This window comes from Aptenodytes forsteri, unplaced genomic scaffold (genome assembly GCF_000699145.1).
Source record: "Aptenodytes forsteri isolate BGI_AS27 unplaced genomic scaffold, ASM69914v1 Scaffold251, whole genome shotgun sequence".
In the NCBI taxonomy this organism is placed as follows: domain Eukaryota; kingdom Metazoa; phylum Chordata; class Aves; order Sphenisciformes; family Spheniscidae; genus Aptenodytes; species Aptenodytes forsteri.
Window position 1 is genome coordinate 926487 of NW_008794082.1, and position 24116 is coordinate 950602.

Here is a 24116-nt window from a genome sequence, read left to right on the forward strand (position 1 = left end):
ATCTCAGAGTATGTAGCATTGTTCCTTAATATTTGGGTTATGTTCTTTTTTTAAAATATTAGGTTCAACTGTAAACAACATATCCAACTTTGCAAGTATAGGCAAAGGAGAAGTTCTTTCCTGCAAACTCTCATGGTTTTATATTTGACTACATATTACCACCTTTCCTGTAAAAACAACAGGAGTGCTGGAAATTCAGGTGGACTTCATGAAGTTTGACATTTCTCCCTTTTTAGGCTAGGAACTGGTCTGTCTCGATTTAGAGCAAAATTTAATGCCATATAAATCCTAGAATATCTCAACCTTTATCAAAACCTGATGTTTTCCTTCTGGTTTTGATATTCTCATGCATAACATCTGATTACTTTAGATAAAAACTACAGATGTAATTGTATTTATAGTTCTCTGTATTTGTGTCATAGTTACAGTCTGAGATAACGCAGTGTTTTCAACAGATGCTGAAATGGCTTTGTGCTTTTGAGAGTGACTGTTCAGGTTTTTACACTGTAAAATTTCTGGTACATCTTTGTTAGAAATGGTGCATGCCAAATCATTTCTTGCCCTCTCTTTAGAAACACAAGCTGTTCTTCCCTTACTCTTTTTTTCTTGCTTTCAGTTGCTGGCATTCACAACTGAAATATTTTCTTCAACAGAAACTATCGTTACAGAAGTTTGGGTTTAATCATTACTAACTCTTTTTTATAGGTTAGCTCAGATATCTTTAGGCTTCCTTTCTAATCAGTCAGGCACTTAGACATTTGCTGAGGTTCACTGTTGTCTGTGAGCCTTAAGTATGTTCCTGAATTAGATCCCTGGTTACCAATTCTCCCTAGATGTCATTTCCATTCTATAACTGATAGCCATTTTTGTGCTCATGTATAAAATGGGCTAACAGTCATTGTGTGATCCTCAGGGGTAATGGTGTGGTATGACATGTATGTCTAGAAGAACATGCCTTTCTCTCAAGACAGGGAGACCTGACCCATACAGCCTGCTGGGAACAGTCCTTCAGACAGAACTGGAGCTGTCACCCGTATGGTAGCTGGGTGTTGTGTGGCAGAACGCTAATTGGCCTGGGCCAGAGTCATGCCAAGGCACCTGCGAGCAGGGAAAGGGTAGGGCCTGCAGGTAGGAGTGCTCACGCCCTGGCCCTGTTTTGTTTCCTAATACCTATAGCCAGCGTGGTCAGGGCTGTTGAACACTTGTTAAAAATGTATCTTTGCCGCCTTGGCTTTTTTCTAAAATCGAGGAAGCAAACATTAGCTGTGTATCCGCTATAGGATATAGCAAAAACTGTTCAAACTGTTCATTTTAACACCTGTTTAAAACAAATTCGGTCACCCTGTTGTGACATGTTGCAGCGCGGAGGCTCATTAACCCCTTAGTTATTTACAGAATAATAGTCTTTTGTGAAAGAAGGAGCAAAGGCTCTTTGTGCCGACTTTAGGGCTTAGGTGGAGCTGGTTGTTCTCCCTGTGGGTGGAGCACTCCCAAGGCTGTGACCCTGTTTGTAGGCAGTGGCGGTGATGGAACCGCTGCCTGATCCTGCCTTTTCTTTGAGGTGCTTTGGTAGCACAGAGCACGAGAATGACTTACGGTTAGTGCAAGGGAAGGCTTTTCATTCCTGAGGGGGCAAAATGTGGAATCTGATGCAAGGTATGTAACGGTGTTACTGGTGTCTGATTGTAACGCGTCGTGCACCTAAGAAGTCTTAATTGCAACGGAGAACATGAAAGGGAAGCGTGGGGCTGGGGACAACACTCAAAGAAAATGTTTGGGCCCTAGAGTCTGAACAAACACATGTCCAGTTCAGGTTTTTTTTACAGTGTTGGAGAGGAAGTGGCCTACTGTAGTCTTCTTCAGCCTCTTCAGCTAACTGCCGATTACATATATATGTGTATATACATATATATGCAGAGGGTGTGTGTGTGTGTGTGTGTATATATATATATACCCTCTGAGAGAGAGAGGGGGGTGGGTGTGTGTGTATCTCAATACCCACTGATACCAAAAGGCATACAGGAAAGAACTAGTTTATTGGTTATATAGATAGCTGGTACTTACCTCACTCCTACTCATTGCTGAAAAATACATTTCAACTCAACTGAATAAATGTTAGAATGAATGCAAGTAATCTAAAGAAAATACCGAAGGGCAGAGGTGAATGTGGTAGGCTAGGAAGATCTATAAAGTTAGAAACAGAAGAAAATGTTATTTTTTTATATAATGTGCTAATGTGACATTTGCCACACAATTTACCACATAGAAACAGCATACTGTTTTTATGACATGGGTTGCGGGTAAATCCTACCCTATATTGCATATATTCTTGGTATTATGATTTGTATGAATTTGGTAATAAAAGGATCACCTCCTCCTGTGTAATGCAGGATAACCAACATCACAGTCTTTTGTTCTCTGTTGAAGAGATTTTTTGCCAAGCTGCACAGCTTCCAGAGGGCAAATGATGGTGCAGAAGGGGCAGTAAGTGCCCCCGAGGGTATCCCAGAACAAACACACTGGTTCTTCTGGAGTTTCAGGAAGCCATATCCCTCCCCTCACCACAAGCTGAAACTTTTTCAGACATGGAGAGAACTAATCCCAGGAAACCTGTATGAACAGTGAAGGATTGGATGAGCAATTCTTAAAATGAGGAAATGAAGTATTTTGTGGTCAGAAGGGATGGCACAGAGACTGATTAGATCCCCACACCATTCTCTAGCTGCCCTTTCTGGAGGACCTTGCAAGAATCCACTGCATCTCTGGTGTTGACTTTTGTTGCCGGTTAGCAGTATTACACCCAAGCAAGCCATTTGTATGGAGACCTCCACCTAGAATCAAAATCTTCTTACACGTTTTTGGCTTTCCTGTCACTAGCTTTAGAGGGACCTTGTTACTCTTTCAGTTGATTGTAATGGAAGCTAATCATTATAGCAGTCAGTCATTAAGGATTAGTAATTAGGATAAGGATTTATTACTTGTTGTCAGAAGACAGATAATAAACTGTGGAGTGATACTTCTTGTGACCTCTTTCTTTATTTTTAATCCCTGCTGTGTAAGAGAGACATTGGGGCAAGATTTCAGTGGATAGTGCTGGGTGCCGCAGACTGTAACCATTAATGAAAAGAGGATTTCTGGTTTTTTTTTTGAATCTACATATATGGCTTTGCTGTTGAGAAAGATGGTAGGGGGTGCTAATGAAATTGATGGAAAGTTGATGTGAGATAGTTGCTTCACATAAAGCTCTGCTAGAGGCAGGGTACCTGCAAAGAAGTTCTTTGTTAGACAAAATCAGCATTATAACCCTTGCCTGAGGTTGACCCATAATTCATCTCAGTGAGATTAGAGATCTCTGTTTGGATTAGGAATTCATAATAGAATAACTAATGCAAATTAACTCATGGATACAAGACACACTTTTAGCATCGAAGGTGAAGCCTTTGTCCCTTAACACTTAACCTGTCAGACTCACAGCTCTTGTGGCTCCCATTAAAATCGTAAGTGTCCCTTTGAGTTCTGGATCTGGGAATAAGTCCTTGCAGTCTGATAAATATTGTCTGATTGCATTTTGACTAATGCTTCAATGACATATATTGATGTTTGTAAGCTGTTATTACAGCAAGTTGTACAGTGGTTTATCTTCTGTGCCCTTCCATTATTTTAGGATTTTCCTGCATTTATAGGTTGAAAGGATCTTTTTGGTTAATGTAGAGAGAGAGATGGAGTATATGGTGTCAGCTATAAGTCACGTTCCATAAATTTTTATAAAGGTCCCTTTCCAGTGATTTCCTTACAGATATTTGACCTGAAACTTTTGCAAATCTTCAATTCTTGAGCAAAAATCATTAAGTCGGTTTTGTTTTAACAGAGAAAGTTGGAGAGGAAGCAGAGGAAAATTTCTTTTTTATCCTAAGTGGAAATATTTGCAGTTCTGTAGGTGTGCGAGATAGTATTCATCAGAAGAAGTAAAGTGTCTAACAAGACTGTTTTAAAAAAATGTGCTAATAATTCTTGAAACCAAGCATAAATGTCTATGATTTTCTTAATTTTTTAAATCAAGAGAAGTCTTTTTCAGTGATGTTCCTAATACCTGGGGAAAAGCATAATTTTAGATCAAAGGAATTTAGAAGGGATTATGTGCTGCTTTTTCCTTTTTTTTCTTTTTTTAAGTTGCAGGTTCTCAATGAGCCTTGCTTCATGAGCTTTCAAAAATAAGCACATAGTGAGCTAGGTGGAATTTAGGCCATCTGAATGTAGCACCAGATTTACAGTGGGATGAACTTTGTTTTCAGCCAAGACTTGTTTACAGCAGAATCCATTGAGCTCTATGAATTGACTGTGAAATTATTTCAGTACAGTTTGAAAGTGGGCTTAAGTTTCCCATGTACAAATGGGATGGATGTTTTTATTGAATGCTTCCAGGATCTCCCTCTCCAGCTCCCCCCACACAGCCTTGATGATAAAAATAACCATTGTAAGTATTTAAATACTCATTGTAGAGGGTTGGCTGTGGACTGCCTGAGGAAGAAGTGGTGGTATGTGGTCATGGCATTAAACATGTTGGCCCTGAGTCACAGGGAAGCTGCACCTGTGCACTTACTTGCAGCTGTACAAAGTTGGAATCGGTGATGTTTTACACTTGTCAGTGCTTAATTTGCACAGGTGCAAGTGTGTAAAGCTAGAACCTCACATGACATACTCAAGTCCCCAGTCTGCAGCAAGATGTCTGTCACCTCCCAGCACCTGCTCAGAGGGTCACACCTGTTTCAGAGAGATCCTCTGCAATGTTAATGTTCTCTGTTTTGCCTGATTAAACTTTGTAGTTGGGGGCTCAACTTTCTTCTGCACAAAAAGCAATCCCTCTCTCTTGAACACATCCCTATCACTTCATCTCCACTCAAAATTACCATGAAGTGAGCTGAGAGTTTAGATTAGCTGTGATTTATTTAGCATTGCTCTTTCTTCCAAAAGGAGCTATGTTGTCTTAGTTGCATTTTGCTTAAATGTGCTATTAAAAACATTTAAGTGAAGCCAGAGTATACTGTTCAGAATTAAATACTTTGAAAACACTTTCTTATTTCCACAGTTGTGATTCTTTGAGTAAATATTGCAAGTTAAAACTGCTGCTTCGCACAGTCTCAATTCAAAATTATTTACATTGTTCCTAACATATACTAAGGGCTTGCTTTTGGAAATAAATACCTTTCATATTCTCCAAGAGAGTTATGTACAGCTAGTGTGAGATGTTGATGAACTGCTCAATGTTAGTGCATTGTTGCTGTTATTACTAGACTCCTTGCAGCCAGACTGTAGAAAGACCAAGAAATGGAAAAATCAAATTGAGAGTTATTTTTCACATACTTGAAATAAATTTTTCAGATATACTGAGGTCTTACTTAGCTATTGAAATCAAAACCTACTCTGCCTTGTTAGTCATGTATCTTCTGTTACTAGCAAGTGAGCCTGTTGTGAATCATACGTGCAATTAAGGTGACTAAACTTGGAGGAAAATGTGAACTATAAAGTTCTGAAGGAAGAATCAGAGACGTATATTTTCCACTTTTCATTTCTACCTTTTTATCCTTCTCATTTTTCAGCTTTAAAAGGGTTTATAGTATCCTCCTTTACTCCCCACCTCTTTAAAAAAATATTTTTAATGTCCTTCTCAATTCTGTCTTCTGCCACTTTTCTCACAATACCTTCTCTAGATCTCTTTACCTTTTAACTAACATCACTCATGGCAAAAGAAAAGTTTCTTGTGGCTGGCTAATCTTTTAATATGCCGGACTTAAGCAATGAGTCACTATGGCATACCAGCCAGGCCTTTTAATCCTCAGGCTCTTTGGAGAAGTATTTGGGAATTTCCTATGTTCAGGGTATTAACATGAAGTACGGTTCTTTCCCTTCCCAAATGTTTACTGTGATCTGGTGGGATTTAGACTGGTATGAAAGCACGTGAGTGCAACGCACTGGATGTTTCATGTTTTTGTGTTTTACTTCGGTCTTTTCCATGGATGAGCGTTTTGTAAGAGAACGCTCTAGGTCAGATACTATTTTATCTTCTGTACTAAAGAGGGGGCTCTCCCTTGTGGAGCTGTGGAATGTGGCTTGGTGGGTGGGAAGCAAGAAGCCCCAGGAAAACTATTTGGCCTTTGCCTCCTCTGTTCCCCCTTTCCTGTCTGTCTGTCACCTTCTTTCCTCTCTCTTCTCTGGGAGCCAGATGAAAAATTTACTTTTCAGCCATTAGGGAATAAGAGGAGTGAAGAAGTGCTGTGGGACTTTGGGTGGAAACTGGTGTACAGGGCCTTGCTTTTTTCTGGGAAGCTGGCCAGGGACAGGGCAGGCTGTGTGGGGACTCGGGGCACAAAAACTCTCCAGAACACTGTCTTTTTGCTGATACAGATTGAGATGTTATTAAAGTTGGCTACACAAGCTTCTTTAGTATATAACTGTTGTAGATAACTGTAATAGTTCTTGTTTTGGTAATGATTTTTTTCAGTCTCTTTAGCAGAATAGAGGCTTTGTAATTTGACTATAAGATCAAATGATGGCTATTGAACACAAGTATTTGTTACAGTAACTCTGATACGACTTACAACAGCAACAGTATTTACGTCAGCCAGTTCATGTCAGATGTCACTCATGTAGGATGAAAACTGCTAGTATGAGTGAGAGTGGTTTCCAACAGCAAATATGCCACACCAAGTGGAGCTCTTTGTCATGGGTATTTCGAAACCTGCCGAACCTCAGCAGGCCATCTGCCATAGTAGCTGGTGCTCTGAGCTTCCCAGAGATGGAAGGAATGCACTTTTATTTTTTTAATTCTGTTTCCCTTCACTTCAGATCTAAACAGTCTTCCTATTATTCATAGTATAAAAGGACAATTAAATACATACACTTTGGGAATTAATGCTCCTTTCCTATCCCAAGATGACTATCTGAAAACCAGAAGTGGGAATATGTTTTTGACTGTGAATATTTTAGCCCGGTGGTTCTTTAGAATATATGCTTTTTTTAATTTAGCTACAGCGTTCAAGTAATTAGAGAAATTGAAATGTTGGGTCCACAAACTAAACCAGACTAAAGATAGTATGTACAATTTCATATAATCTTAATATAAGTATTTTCAGGTGGCGAGAATTTGCCAGAATATGTAGTGCAGTGATTTTAAGATGATTCATGAAAAAAGAGTGGTTAGAAACTTACAGCTGGATTTCTTAGTATCCAGACATTTTTGTTTGTTTGTTTCAATTTAAGATGTGAATTCTGTGTCTGCTGTTTTCTCTGTTCTTACTTGCTTTGGTAGCAAGAGCTGGAATGCTTCGGTGTTAGAAGAATACTGTTGGTTTCAGTTTTATGTTCCTGTTTCAAAGCAATTTGTTTTCAGAGGCTGGTTGGTTGTTCCAGGCATCCACAATCACAGAAAGTGTTTACTTTTGCAAGTAGCAAAGTAAACTGCATTGCTAGGCAAAACTGCACAAGTGTTTAGTCTTGGGAATAAAGAATCGGGTGTGACGCTTAGAGCCTTTATGCTTTAAAAAAAATATTTTCACTGGAAGGAATTTTAGTCTATTTTATTTCCAGTTGTGATTATATTCATGTGTATCGTTTTAATAGCTTGCATGTGATAAGATTTAGGAGTGAGTAAAACGTACAGATTTTCACATTGCCACTCAAAATTGTGATGTTTCCACTCCAGCTGTGGTATAGTAACCTTTTCTCATCCTCTTTGGACTCTTGCCCTCTATGAGCCTCTTGATCTAATTTTAGGAACGCTATCTTACTTGGCTCTCACTATGAAAGTTGATTGTCTTGGAAGACATCTGTGATTCGACTTCGCCATCAGCTCTCTTAACACTACGCACTTCTCCAACGTTGGCAAGTACCCTTCTGGGAACACACAGCCATGCTCCTGATACAGTCTGTGTTTCGGGCAACTTCAACTTTTCAGTCCCAGTTATGGGGGTGAAAAAGAATGATTGTCAAGTTGCAGGACACTTCCATTTTCCAAGGCATTCAAAATTAATTTATAAGGTATTAAAAGTTTTGTGCAATCAAATTGTATGAGGAGTGAACTAAGTGAACTTAAGAACATAGGGTACCATGTTCTTAAATTCTTAAGTACCATGCCTTAAGTTCTTAAAACAGACCCTTAATCTGAATCAGTATGGTCATTCTTGCTTTCCATGGTGAGCGTAAGCACATACCTAAGGAAGACCAAATGAGGCAAACATGCATAATATAGTACACTCTCCTAGTACTCTCCCAGCCTTTGCCCATTTTTAGCTCAGGGATTTCCTGAGACTCTTGTGCTTTGTTACTCTAGCAACCTTCAGTGAAGCCGCTCTTCCTGGTGTTTTTCCATTTTCCCCTCAAGCCTATTTAAACTTGCCTCCACAGTATCCTTAGGCAACAACTTCTGTGGATCAGGGATTTTTTGAGCTTGCTTCCCATCAGCTTCATTTAATGTTCTAGTTACTGTCAGTCCCCATCCATCTTCCTTATGCCACTCGCCATTTGTAGACCTCTGTCAGATTTCCTCAGTGGTTACTTGTCCAAGGTGAAGAGTCCCAGCATACTCAGTTCCTCTTCAGTTTGAAGCCATTTCTTACCTTTGATAATCCTTGTTGTCTTTTGATGTCTCTCTCGTGTATCTAGTTCTTATATATCTGGTTTGATAAGAGGTGACTAGGATTCCATATGGTGGCATAATTATGTTTTCTGGTTTGTTCTCTGTTCCTTTGTTGATAATTAATAATAATTAATTTGTGCTTTTATTGCTGATGAGCACTGAGCTGATGTTGTCATGGAATTACCTACCATAATCTAAAGTCTTGCTTCTGAGTGGCAATGGTCAGCTCAGAGCCTACACTTCTGTACATCAGGTCAAAATTATTTTTTCGGATACATCGTTTTGCCTTCACGTATATTGAACTTCATCTGCCATTTTTGTTGTTCTGTCACTCTGCAGCTATTTGCAGTTATCTGTCAGCCTTATAGCCTTTGAATAGCTTTATGGAATCAGCAAACTTTGTCACCTTGCTGCTCACTGCTTTCCCGTGAATGTGCTGAACAGAGCAGAGCCCTGTATAACTCAGCTGGTACTTCCCTCCATTTCAAGCATAAACTCTTAATGCCTACCCTCTGCTTCTGTTTTTTTCAGCCCAATTCTTTATTCATGCCAGACCATCCTTCTTAGGCCATGGCTGTGTAGCTTTCTTTAAACCGTTTGGTTGTCTCCCATATTGAAGTGTCCACATATGAAAATGTCACCACTAGTTGAAAGCAGTGGGGGATGACCCATGTTCATAAATGTAGTCATTAAAATGGGATAAGCTTATTAATGTTGAAAGGGGAAAAAAAATCTAGTAAGCAGGTCAGGGTATAAATTTCTTCATTGGTTACTGTACTTTAGACCAAAAAAGAAAAATAGTTTTTCACAAAGAACTTTTCAATCTTGTTCGTTTTGTCCTCTTCCTTTGCTTCTCATGGGAGATAAGGAGTGAAGAAGCAAAATGCTTTATTTTGATTTCTACAGACAGCTTCTGTTCTGAAATTTGACATCAGTACTTCCTGAAGGTAAAGATTCTGCCTCAGTTTTCGTGAAAAAATACAGCTGTCTGTCTAGCTATATCCCTGCATTTTTTTTAGCGCCTGCTTTTACTCAGTCCAAATTACTGATGAAAATATTTCAGCCAGTTCTATTTTTTCTAGTTAATGTGAAATCACACACCTTGTTATAAAGAGGAAATCGATTAGACTTTTCCCAAGGTCTGTGCTGTATTCCCAGTTGGTGCCAGATTGTTCCTAATTGCCCTGTTAGGTATCTACTGACCTGATCCTCATGGGCTGTAAGTAGGTATAGCATCAAGTAACAATTTGGAACCAAGTATTTGATTTTTCTTTCCTTGCTACTCTGTACAGGTAAAGTTCCTAATGCAACCTGACAGCAATGTATCTGGTTTTAAATGGTTTAGAGGTGCTTCTGATAGGCGAGAAGACAGGAGGCTGATTGCTTCAGGGTATATATGAAAGTGAATAGGGTAGATTTGTATTGTTTACTGCTTTTGGCCAGAGATGGTAACTTTCTTCTTTGAATGACAGTCACTTTACATTCTCTCAGTAAATAAACACAGTGATTATTCTAAGACCCACATACAGTTTCAGTACTTCATATATCTTATTTTGTATATTTCTGTGCCATATGCATTTGTGTGATGCTGCTTAGCTATGTGATACATTTTTGTTAACTGAATGTTGCAAACAAGCTGCATCTCAGCACTAAGTAATGTTTAAATCATTTTCAGTGAATGATTTCAGGTGGATTTGATTAAAGTGCATCTGAGGAAATGGGAATTTTTATGGTAGGTTTGATAGGAATTCAATAACTTTAGCTCTAGGAATTACCTGAGACATGGTTTGAAGGCTGATTATTATATTACAGTGGGTTCTTTAGCTCTCACTTGGACTTCCATTTTGGTAAATATCATGTGTTTTAGACCACGTGAAAAACAACCCTTAGAATGCTTTAATGAGAGTGGCTGCCTACATGGAATCTTATTTCAGGGCTTAGTGTAAAAATTCTTATTTTGACATATTTGAAGGTCTGTAAAAAAATATATTTGTGAAGATGTAGAGTTGGAGAGTTCCTCTACTCATTTAATGATGGTAATTTTAACAGGAAGATATGTGGGATGAAGAGGGTTAGTCTTTGTAAAACAATGAACTCTGCTTTTGGTGACAGGCTCCTACCACTGCCACAGAACAAATACATAGAAGTAATGATGTACAAAAGGCTCAAAAAGTAAAATCCAAGGACTTTAGAAAAAGTTGAGTTCTGGGGCAAAATGTGCAGCTTAGCATTGTCTCTTGACCAAGGCTCAGAAGCAGCTCAGCCAGGAAAATTCCCTTTTGGCCAGTCTCTTAGGAACGTTGGAACACCTTGTTGACTTGCAATCTTGTTGACTTGTACTCAATGGAAATCATGTGTGACACAGCAGGTAATAAGCACCTCTGCAGGTTATGGCACTTTTAAAATAATCTAAAAAAAAATACAGTAGCTTTGATACTTCTCTGCACTCCTAGTGCATGAAAGTGAGTGCTAAGTTATTTTAAAACTTCAGTTCAGATCCCTTATCTGTATCAGAAGATCTGACCGGTAAAAATACTATTACAATTCTTATGACTCACCAAAGCAAATTAAATTACAATATTTTAAAATTGAAAAGGTGAGATCTCAAAAGAATTGCCATAAATAAGATTATATATGTGACCATGGTTGGTCCCCTTTGTATTTGTACATTGTGATAGTCTCTAAATACAGTATGAAATTTTCTTATTCCATGGAACTGTTGCCTGGGTAGGCCTTGAATGTACAGGGTAGATGTTCACTTAGCAAGCAACCATAAAATATATATGTTTGTTCCTGATGTTTAATGCATCTCCTTGTAGTTTTTTTTTTTTTTATGCTGTTCAAATTCTTCTCTAAAAGCACTGGCATTTTCTCACGGGCTTTCCTATGCTGCTCTGCATTATCATACCTTTTAATTCAAGTTTCACTGAGTTCGATGTTGCCATCTATTTCTTTCCATCTCCCTTCTCTAGCTTCTGTCGTCTTTGCCTTTGAATCAAACAGCTTGTCTTCCTTTCTGAGTTCGTTGTAGGGCTTCACTGAGAGAAATGGAGAAGAATTTTCTTATCCTATCCTCTTTGGTGTTGAAAGCCCACTACTTAAGAATTAAGAGTTGTGCCCCACAGCTGCAAGCTAGCTCAGGCTGAGTTGTCTGCAAATGTTTCATATGTAGTTTAATCAACCATAGGAGCTGAGAATTTTGAATTTTGTTTTGGCCCTCTTGGAGGAGATTTCCCTCAGTTTCATCATTTGGCCAAATCTGTGTAAATTTGCACAAGAGTACATGTATGAGAGGCACATATGATCCAAAGACCGTTTCCTGTTAAGTATCAAAATTGGATTTAGGTACTTGAGAATGATATATATGAAAGAAGACATATATGCATATTAGTTTGCCAAAACTTCTTAATGTCAGCAAAAAGTATTACCAGTCCTACTTTCAGAAATGGCTAGATCGTGTCGTGGATTTTTTCCATAGTCATTGAGTGTGATGAGAGCAGTAAGCCTGAAAAATTTTAGATTAACTGTTTAACAATCAAAGATTTGTCTACACAAGAAACTACACTGTTGCAGAATTCAATAGGTTTTGCATTTAAAATTAAGTACTTTATATTGCCTATCGCTGAGGATGCTAATTTCTATGGAGTCTCTTTTTAATTTATTTCACTTAGAAAACATAACAACAGCATGTTTTAAGGTGAGGTAATAGAGTCTGAATAGAAAATTCTGAAAAAACAAGCCTGCAGTACATGTTCTGGACTATTTCTGTGTAAGAAAATCGCTCACCACAACCAAAAAAGTGAAGCGTAATCAATTATTTGCTGCTCAGATAACAGGCAGACCTGCATACTAAGAGATTTACTCAGGGTGCTATATGGCATAGGTGCTTTGTTGGTATTAGCACCTCAGAACCACTGGGTTTCCTGGTGCTGCATAACAGCAAACTAGATGAAGCACAACACAAACTAAACCACTTCCCTTTGCTCATGCTAGATTGCTGTCAAGCAGATAAAGCATTTAGTCGCATCAGTACCTCCTTGTGCCATCCTTGGCCTTTGGGCTGCTGCTGTTGGCTGTGGCAGGATTTGTGCCAAACTCAGCCTTGTATCCCTTCCAGAGTCACTTGAGTTGCTCCACATACAGAAGTGCCCCTTTTTGCATGCAGTTTTGCTTGGCCTGGCATGGATGTGCTTTATCCATGGCGTGGATAATCTCCAAACCAAGTAATCCTCACAAGAATTATGAGAGTGATGATTATATGGGGAAACATTAACACCTGTTGATGCTATCAGTTATACTTCTAGTACATGGATAGTATGAATTATAGTAGTGACCTCACTTTGCAATGAAATTCAAGATGTTTACTGTCCTAATCAGCGAGTAAAAAATCACGACGACCACACCTCTGCCTTTAACAGACTGCTTATTTTGGCCAAATGTTCTTTTGAATATTCCTTCCACTTGAAGAAAGCTTTGGAAGATGGTGAAAGCATGCTAATTGCTTCTTCCTTGTTTCATATTAATTCACTCATGTTTTTAAAAAAGTTTTACATGTTTATGTATTCAGTGACTTAATTCAACTTTTCAAAAATGGGATTTACCCTTGTTCCTGGGGATTTCTGTGACAACTTTAGTTTCATTTATAGATGCAGATATTTGGCTTTACGCTTAAGTTAGCGTTCAGTTAATGACATTGGACCTTGGTAGACAAAGACATCTACAGGAGGAGGATGGAGGAAGCAGAACAGTGCTAAATAACATGTTGGTACTGATGAGTGGAACCATAGTGCAAAAGCAACTGACTTTTAAAAAGTAGCAAATAAAACTAAACAAGCCAGTGTCCAGCTCTATTTTTTAATCTCTATACATATCAGATTAAGTATGTTAAAACAGGTGTTTTGTAAGGATGATATAGTAGCTCTATTAAAAGTTTCAGTAGTAAAATCAGTAAATCTGTTGGCTCTTAGTTTATGTTGCTACTTATGATGTCATAGGATTGACTGTCCTTTACAAAGTATTTATACTTGTAAATATTCAGGTCAGTTTTATTCAAATTTCTTTCCGTGAGTAGCATTCTCTAGGGCTTTTTTTTGGCTACCTCTGTCCTTTTGTGTAAGTAAATAGAGATAATAACTATTTATGGGGAAAATTATTAGATCTTTAGCTTGTCAACACACCTTTTTTTTATTTTTTGACAACTCGCATTCTGCTTTATGCAGACTGTATTTCCTTTGTTACTTTAATTCCTGCTAGCACTCTTTGTGCTTTCATTTCATGGATATATTTGTTACCTCATATACCTGAGTACTAGTGAGAAAAGAGATTAAATTGCTTTAGGAGTACCTTGAGATATTAATCTGTGCTGGATAACTGTCCTTTGGACAGAACTGGAAGTAGTGAAATTTTCAAAACGTGGGCTGTAAAGCCCAGCTGATGAGAGCTATTAATGATTGCTGCTGTACGGAGTGTTTGTTTAGCAAAAACCAAATATAATCCTTGGATAGAACTTAATAAGAGATGTTGGTAGGTGCAATGGCATGCCAGTTCATAAATGAAAGACCAGAGAGAGTAGTGAGTAGACAGACTCATCAGTTTGTAGAGAGTCTTAGATTTGGAGAAACCTTGGCCATCTTTCTTCCTTTGTATTTATATTCCATTTTCTTTACTAAGCTATTGTATATTATGTTCACTCTCTATTTTTGCATAAATGGGGCAGCAAATACCTACTACAGAAGCAATGACAGCTGATAAGCAGTTTTGAAAGATGGAATGAAATTTTAAATTCTTCAAGCATTGCCTTCTTCCATTTTGATACTCTTCTGGTCTTTAAAATATGAGAATGAAAGGAACCAGACTGCTGGTGGAAGTTGGTGTATCAATGTAAAATGATTTTTAAGCAAAGGAAAAGATGGAGGACAATTCAAGGTGACATTGTGATCAGCTTTCTTTGTTTTCCCAAACATCCTTGTCCAAATCTTACTCAAAGTCTGCCATTTTTTCCTTTTGGTATCCATCGTGAATAGAACAGCTGCAATAGACTTGCACAGTACTCCTCATATCTGTCAGAAAGAGGCTGATGGAGAGACATTCAAGGAAGGGTACTGCTTTCCTACTCACAATAAGCTCAACTTCTCCAGGATTCAAGGAAAAGTAGTAGTTCCCTCCAGCTAGTTTCTTACAATTTCATACTTGTTTTTCATGTTTAGCATATGGTGAATTTAATTATTGGCTGAACCTCGCCATGTTTAAGGCAGTAATTTTTTTTCTGGGCTTACAGATGAGGAATACTAAAGCACAGCAAAATTAAGTTATTTGCCTGTGTTCCTTCCATGAGTCAGCGGCACAAGTAGGAAATAGAGCTCACGCTTATTCTTAGTCCCAGGAATATTTCATCCCAAGAATAGGCCCATACACTTTGGTCCCTGAACAATACCCTGTCCTTATATAGCTTTTAAAAATAATTATTGCACAGATCCAGAGTTGAGCCGATTGCCAAATATGATGGTAGACAGTTTTGTGTGTTTTTTCTCCTCAGGCACGTTGACAGGAACCTTTGGTTTCCTTTACTTCCTCTGAAATGTTAAGGAGAGCTCCATTGTTAAGACTATCTGACTGTGTTCAACACCTGTAGTTTTCTAAAACAGCAGCTTTGGGGTGCTTTTTGTTGGGTTTTTTTTGTTTTTTTTTTCTTCCTACGTTTACTGTCTGTGAAAGGGGAAGTTCTGGAAGAGGAAGGGGGATAAATGAGTCAGGGTTACACTGGATTATCAAGAGTGAACTGCTAGCAGCATATATAATTTTTAGTCATGTTCCTGTGCCTTCCGAAGAGCTTCATAAATTCACGTGTTTCTTCAGAAATTTTTTGTGTGTGTGTGTGATTTATCCTGAACTTAGTGCATTCCTGTCTGGGTCACTTGTCAGTAGTTAATGGCAGAAGTATAATCTGTCAAGGGGCTTTATGGGCATCTATGATTTTCCTCATGGTGTCAAAATACAAAAAGGAAATAATTTGGTAAAGGGCTTTTTTCACAGAATGGAAGCCTGGGGCACAAAACATAAATGCTGAACTCTCAGAGAGCAGAGTGGAAGAGCTCAGAACATGGGTCTCCACTTCCCTCTTTTGTACCTGAATCACAAGACCCTATTCTGTCCCTTCAAATTAGTAACACGTATGTTGTAGGATCCCTGTGTTTTACTGCAACTTGAGCATATGGATCAGAAATCTGTTTTGAATATAACTAATTATGTGAAATGAGCTCTGTACATATGCTTTGGATTTTGAAGCTTTAATATTTGGGGAGATGAATTTTTAAAATTTAAAATAAACAATTCACCTTATGAAGGCGTTTCAAATTTTCCTTTATCTTGGTTCATAAGCAGTTATGATTTGCAGTTTTGCCAGCTAACAGAGCTGTCTTTGTACAATTATTCTAAATAAGAATTGTAGAGGAATTATGTGTTATTTAGTAATAATCTGGTATACTTTTGTGTCAGATCTGTCTGGAAAATATTCTTAGCTGCCAAATGGATTTTATTCTAGCTCTAAAGATGGTTTTTCTGTGCCAGGGGATTGAGTTATATATTATGAACTTGGAGAATTGATGTATTGTTTATTACAGCAGGTTGTCATTTAACAAAGTGTATCTATGTGGATGCAGAAAGATTAAACATTTACTAGATACAATGAAGAAGGAAGCCCAGCAGTAACCTAATTTTTGGAATGACATAACTGCAAAGATACACAGTCTGACTTCTTTTCTACACTATGTTGTTTTCTAGAAATATGTATAGTTGTAACATAAAAATAATTGTTTTTCATGGGAGCTAGTAATATACAAGCATGAAAGTAGAAATGATATACCCATACAGCATGTAAGCAGGTTTATGCATTTTCAGGTTGTTGCATGAGACACAAGTACATCTTGCTAAATTGACTTTGTCTTGGTTATCGTCTGTGAAATCCAGTAATTATGAAGGATCAGGGCAGAGATGTATGCTTTGCTTTGTATATTTATTTATATGCTGATTCTGCCAAGCGTATTTGTTTGGAGCGCTCCAATTTTGGAGCGCTCTGGGTATTACACTCTCTTCATCTGCATACGCAGGCAGTAAATGCCGGACACAGGTGTTCCTCCCACCTCATCAATCAGGCCAGTGGCAGAAAGGAAGTGACACTGCCTAAGTCCCTATCCAGTTCTGTTTGCTAGACCATATTGCCTTCCAAAAAGTAAAATTAGCTTTCATACAGTGATTACAAAGTTGACACAGCCAAATCTTATCTGTGTTATTGCATGCCGGTCATACTTCGCTTTCCTGTTTAATAGATCCAGGAGGGTAGGTTCTGCTTCAGACCTTCTACTACTAGCTGCTGCTGCTCTGGTTATGGCTGGGATGTTGTAATATTTCCATTAAGCCCTGTTTTCAAATCGCATATGACTGGGTATTTGAAAAGCCCTTCAGTTACGAAATCTTTGCAGTGTTCTCTAGCTTGACCCCCCTCCCAGGAGTTGAAGAGAAAATTGATTCAGAATACAGTCATTTACTGAAAAGTGAACAAACTCACAATTCTTGTTTTCAGGCTTTACTGTCTGTATTTTAGAAAACTTGCTGATGAGCTATAAGTCCAAAAGACAGGTTAATTTTGAAATCAAGAAAATGCATCCGTCTTTTGATTAACCAAAAGATGTTTACTGATTCAATAGACCTTTACAAGTTTATACTAAATGAAAATTTAATTTTGAATTTTTATAGCTTAGATGTTCTGGGGTTCGTTCAAACCTTGTTGGTTCTTCAGTAGATCTGTCACATACAAGCATGCCTGGCAACAAATAATAGAGTATTACTGAAAAACTGGTACTTCAGAAATCAAGTTCTACAAGGGGTTTGAACTGTATGGCATCAGTGTGAGTTGGCAAAAGAAAGTTAGCAAAAGCTAAGCATGAATCATAGGAAAAACATCAAGTAATAGGTGTTGAGTAGGTTGTAAATAATATGGAAGAGACCTACACTATGCATTATATAAAATGCAGTTGATGTATCATTTAATGTTAAAATATTCTTACATCTTATCACAGTAGCTGTTATACTGTGGAGAATGATCATCTCAGTTCAATTTGGTATAAAGAGGCAGTGTTGTTTGATTTTGATTTCTGAAAGATAATGTTTTTCTCATCAGCATGAAGCCCATTCTCTCTACAGAAATAAATATGTTTGTGCTCTGTACCAGGCATAACACAGCTGAGGAAAGAAATCCCACCTCTAACCTGCTCCAGGTTGCCAGTGAAAGTATATTATAATTTTAAACCCTGAAGGCTGGCTGCCGAGGCATTAAAACCATTGTTTCTCTGTAATTTGGATAGCATTTTTTTGAGGTGTAGCTCCAATATGATCCCTTAAGATATCCCTCCCCTGCTAGAATCTAGCGAGTCAAAGGGTCTCTCCAGAGCATGTATCTGCTCAGCTCTTCTGTGCCACTGGACTGCCAGTACAGTTGTCCCTCTGCCACTGCAACAGTCTTCACTGTGACCAGGAGAAGAAAAGCCTGTGTTACTGTCAGAAGTGCAGACCGAATTGATAAAGATGGGTTTCTTTACAGTCTCGTGGTGGGAACGAGACCTAAAATAGGTGGCTCAGATTGACCAGTTCTGTGGCTTCCATTAGGATTATTCACCAAAATGCCAAAGCTGATGGTTTGAGTTGTTGTTTTTCAAATAAATAGGACTTGAATACCTTGTCGTACACTTATGAATGGAAAATAAGATGGAAATTTTTTGACACTGCTCCATCTTTATATGGGGGGCAGAAAAAGGAGTCATCCTAACTTAGAAAATGGAGCCGCACAGACTGCCAAGTGGATAAAGTGGAGTGTGTGCTCCTTGAGATGCCCTGGGAAAGCCCTCCACAAGACAGCAAAAGTACATGTGCTAAAATGGATAGACATTGTCAGAAGAGTGAAATGCACGGGTAGGGAGAATCACTGGCCCACCCTGATGGCATCATCTCTGCACCTTGTATAATTCTTGAAAACCATTTCTGAAATCATTGAGCTTTGTGTCTGTCTAAGTTACTGAGATCTGGTATCACATAAGCATATCTAAGCAAAAACGGTGCAATATGTGCTTTACAATTCTAAAGAAGAAATATGAAAAGTTAAGACACGATTTATCATGATTATCTGGTACCAAAGGAGGACTTGATATAATCATCTGGTACAGCAAGAATCAAAATTAAGGAGGAAACACAGCTACCATATATATAAAAATGATCAAGAACTTGCCATTTTCTGCTGCGCGTACATGCTGTGATGTATGTTCAGGCACAGATAAGGTTCTATCTAGTTGGTTTCAAGTTTCAGCTTTGCAGTCAGATAAAAAGAAGGTATCTTAGTTTGATATTAAAACTTTTTTTCTTGTTTATACAAATACGAACAAAAATAATTTGACTTTTGACTTTGTTTTAACCAAATTGTGTAACGAAACAAAAGTGTATTGATGCACTTAGTGACTGGTGCTGTTCAAAGAAGGAAGGAACAGGCTTTGTGATTTAGATACAACCATTTGGATGCATGTCTATACTGTGCATTTGCTGTCCAGTTCCTACCAGTTATTGGTTCTGGTCACACACTGTGCAGCTGTACCTAACAGGCAATACATGTGCATGGACGCATGCATGCAGACACACACACACTCTCCCCCTGGGCAAGGAAGTGCCCCCGATGGCACCTCTACGTGACTTCATCCCTTAGTTTGCTACAGGGCTCAAGCCTCACGAACCCAAGCAGCTCACTAGGTAAATTTGTACCTGAAAAGAACCCCTGCAGCTCAGTACATTGCTAATGTGGACAGATATATGGTGTACCAGGCAAGGGAGAGCTCTGTTCAGACTTGCACTGAATCATATTCCCATCTGTCCCAAGTACAGATAGCTTCTTGCTTAATCTTGGGTCTAGGGCAGGCTGAGGAAGCCACATTAAAATAGCTGTTGCTTGCTTTCTGCATCAGGCTTGAGTTCTGAGGAGTAAAATAATAAAGAACACGTGTGTGTAATTAAAGTACAAAGGAGGTAGGAAGGGGGATAGCAAGGAACAAATCCAGAAAATAAGGAACAGTTGAGCATCATAATTACAGACATCTGATTATACTGGAGGAATTAAAGGACTCTGAAAGAATTAGCCCTGCAACCATTCTGAATCTTGAGGGGAGGGAGAGTGTATTCATCAGGGGTTTGTTTGTTTGTTTTAAATTACTTATGTTTTCAAAATAACTATCATAGTTTTCCTGGTAGCAAAACCTATAGTAAAATCTGCAACACAGCTTCCACAGGAATCTCTATTGCAAGTTACTCACAAATTCAGTTGAAATAATTATTGCTTCAGTACTAAGTTGAGTGTTCTGTTAGGAAGACCCCAGGAAATCTGTTCAACTGTTTTTTTGAGATTTTGAGCATTCTGAAAGCTATTTGGTATGCATGTGTAAAAAATCTATCTTAATCTTTTCAGGTGGCTAGGCACTTATGAATAAGTTTGAATTTATTTAAAATACTGTCTATAAGCAGTTATAAATTACATGATTGATAAGCATTTTATTATGTTTTTCATTAAATTCTTTGAGGCACTATTAAGTAGTACCTGAGATAGTGAAAGGTGAATGGGCTTGACACAGGACACTTCTAGCTCATTAAAATACATAAGAATACAAATTCTTCAGCAGAAACTGCTCAATCTCCTGGGTGGTCTCTATTTCATATATCAGGTGGGAAAATAGCCCTTTTTTACTGCAAGGATCACCTAAGGAATCTCCAGAAGGAAACTCATAAATATTGGCTTCACCCGTCTTCTCTCCCTCCTCTCCCTGCCATCTCCCACAGATTTTTCCATACAAAAGGATTATTTGCCTTTAAGGATGCTATGTTCTTTGCACTATACTAAATGGGATTTCTGTGCCAAAAACTAAGTAATTTTTCATTAGCTGATATGAGTCTAGAAAGCTTATGGAAGTGAGCTGATAGCAAAGAAGCTTGATTTTTGTTTCTAACATGCCACTGAAAACTGAAAGCAAGTTTAAACTAAAGAGAAAGCATTTAAAAAGAGTATAGGAAGTAGGTGCAGTAAGGGAAAGCTGGAAGGAATAAAAAGAATAAAATTGTCACAGGAAAAAATAGTAAACCTGGTCCTGTGCTGTGTTTATATTTCTAGAAACCTAGACTAAAATAGGTTTGATGTCACATATAAAACTATATTTTGAGGGTTGGTGTTTTGGTTTTTTACTGTATTAGCTGTCTAATTAGTATAAATTCCTGCTTCTGCAATGATTAAATGAAATAGAAACGCACAAGCTTAATCTTTATGGGGATCAGAAACGTATCTGGAATATGCAGTTGAGAACTCAAATCTGTTCTGTTGCTGAACAAATGATTTTATATTCATGGAGGCATGATAAATACGCCCTCAGAAGTGCATGGAAATGCAAACTACTGATTTGTATTTCTTTGATGTGTTTTCAGTTGAAAGCTCAGTGTTTTTCTTGTGTCACACAGTGATTATTACACAAATACGCAGGATATATGAAATACTGAAAGATTGATTCAATTTATTCAATTTTAAGGATTTGATGTGATTTTTTTTTTTTCTCCTATTATATCTGCAGGAGAAACCTCACAAAGCTGTCCCTGATCTTCAGTCACATGCTAGCAGAAATCAAGGCTATTTTTCCAAATGGCCAATTTCAGGGTGATAACTTTCGTATCACCAAAGCTGATGCTGCAGATTTCTGGAGAAAATTCTTTGGAGATAAGTAAGTACTAACATTTTGCAAAATCCTTAATTCTTTCTAATCATAAGCATGAAAAAGCATGATATTTTCAAAAATCCAAATAATGGTTCTAAGTATGTGGGTGGGCATTTTAAAGGTAACTTCTTGTCCAAGTCTTTAAATTGGCTGAAATTGTTAAATTCATTAACAATTTTTTTTTTTAATGTTGTAATTCGCCTGAAGGATGAATAAAAATGTGTGGGCAGTTCTGTCAAGGGCACTTACAGTTAATCATAAATTAGACTACATTGCATGAAGTTTATTGGTTCCATTCTAGGGTGAAGATTGTACATTGTTTTCATAATGTACATGGCAAATCATGTCCTTTCATATTTTATATATATACTCTACAAATGATAACTCTGAAGTCTGAATTAGGAACTTGATATTGGTCTCATGGACAGTATGTTTCCTTATCCCATCTTTAACTTTCTAACTACTACAGTATTTAGTGGTTTTTAAGTAATTGAAATAATGTTTTTATCCCTTATTATCGAACCTTTTTTTTCTACAACTGTACTGCCTATAACATAATCACAGGGGACTAACATTTTCTTTCGTTCAAGTTCTGTTACAGAAAAAGATAGAATAACTGGAGATATGTCAGAAGGTTCAATGAAAAGCAGGTTTTGGAGAAACTTATTGTTCAAGAATGGGTCATGAAATGAATGCTAAGTGTGACTTGTAGATATGTGATTAAATCCTTATAGCAAATGCAATATTGAAAATGTAAAAGTAGACAGGTGGGGGGGTTGTTTCTGGGAAACAATTTCATTTATGATACAGATATAGGCTAACAGAAGATGCATAGCTTCATCACCTTCTCATATGTAATGTTTATTAGTGTAACAGTGACATAAGAGGGAGGAGACGAGGTTTGTATATTTTACAATATAATGGAGCAATCATTATGGTCATCAAGTCCGATATCTTGCATAATGCAGGCCATAGGAAGCCACAGAACAATTGCTGCAACAATCTGTTATGTTTTCTGAGTGAGAGCAGCTCTTTAAAATAAGTCTTTCATTCTTTATTTAGAATACCAGCATAGTAGGTTGGCACTTACGCAAATTAATTTTGTTCAGTGTGAATTTACAACGGTTTCACTTCCTTTTTCTTGCTAGTCTAAACATACCTACTGCTAGCTTCCAGCTTTCTGGTTTCATTATAGTGTTATCTGGTAACTTCAGTCTTCTAACAAATTTCTTTCCTATGTAGATAATGTTAGAGTGTGATCAAGTTGCTGTATCAATCTTCTTTTTGTTAGAGGAAAGGAGTCTGACCATGTTTTGTGTTACCCATTTTAATGCGAAGATGATCTTCAAAATACCTACAAAAGTTCAGATTAAGTTATCTGAAGGATTAATTTACATGACATGTAGGGGTCTCTATCAGATGAGGCCTTTAAAAAATATGTCAGTCAAAAAAAGAGAAACAGGAGCTTTGAAAAAAATGACTCATGATCATCTTCGTTCAGGGTTTCTGTTTTCTCTTCCTCTCTTTCTCCCCATTGCTTAGCAACTCTGAGAATTTAAATCTCGTGGTCCTTCTCTTCTCCTGCTGGGCTCTGTCCTTGAATGACCTTTACCAGCTGTCTTGATCACAAATTGCATTTCTGTCATTGGGATTTACAGATCTCGTCTTCTGCAAGCTGTTCGTTGTTTCTATCATTTCATCTTAGCCAGTTTCATCAACTTCCCTATTCACTATCATGTTCCTCTTTGTATTTCTCTACTAACTTGTACTTTCTGTGTGAGATTCAAGTGCTTCCCTTCAAGTTTCCTTCCGATGGTCCTGCCAGTTTCCTTTGGGAGATGGCACAATAGATAGGTACTTGAGGTGTCAGACAGTAGGAAACTGTAACATATTAATACATTTTTATCAGAACAAGGTTGGTAAGAAGAATTTTTCAACTGCCTCGGTCCCTCTGAACAACTCAGCTCTACCCTTGTCTTTCTCTTCTTCACACTTGACTCTTCTCTTTCCTGACTCATCCCCTGGAGCACTTCTTTCTGATCCTTTTCAGGGCCCCAGAGCTCTTGCCATGCCTTTTTTATGCTTTGGTTCTTTCCTGCTTATGTAAACGTCTTCATAAAATGCAACTTTAAATCTGAACTCTCAGTACCAACCCTCTGACCTCCTCCCCTCCCCCCATATGTACTTTGATAGTTTTGTTTTTGGTTTTTTGGGGGGTGGGGTGGGATGTGGTTAAAGCATCCATGCACCAAAAATGCCTAGGAATCAAGGCAGTTTTGGGACGTCCAGTTAATTACATATGTAACCTTGGTCATCTAGTACAGCCCGGAAGTTTTTTTGAGTTCTGTCTTGTCAGGTGCTTTACTTTCAGACTAGGTAAATAACCAGTTATTTGTGTTCTCAGCTCTTTTCTAACAAACTGAAGCTGGTTTAGTTACCTGTCTTCTAAGCAGTGAACAGTTGATCTGTGCTTGGCAGCCTTGCCATTATCTCAGGTTTAGTCAATTGTGCTTAAGTAACTGTAAAACATGTAACAGCATGTATGTCAAATAAACAGATGAGAAAAAGGTTTATTTGGCATTACGTTTAATCTCTTTGTTAAACAAAATGCCTGAAGCTTTTTTAAACAATAATTATTTTCTAATCCGTTTAGAAATATATGGCAGGTATGCCTGTGAGCCACATTTTTTACAATGGGC

General features: G+C 37.9%; 1 protein-coding gene across 1 annotated transcript in view; it reads left to right on the forward strand.

Annotated features, from left to right (window-relative positions):
- CBLB (Cbl proto-oncogene B) overlaps positions 1 to 24116 on the forward strand; it is a 134650-nt gene that overhangs the window by 44805 nt on the left and 65729 nt on the right. Inside the window, exon 3 of the mRNA XM_009272816.2 lies at positions 21277 to 21423. Coding sequence (XP_009271091.1) covers positions 21277 to 21423 — 147 coding nt within the window. The remainder of the gene's footprint in view (positions 1 to 21276; positions 21424 to 24116) is intronic.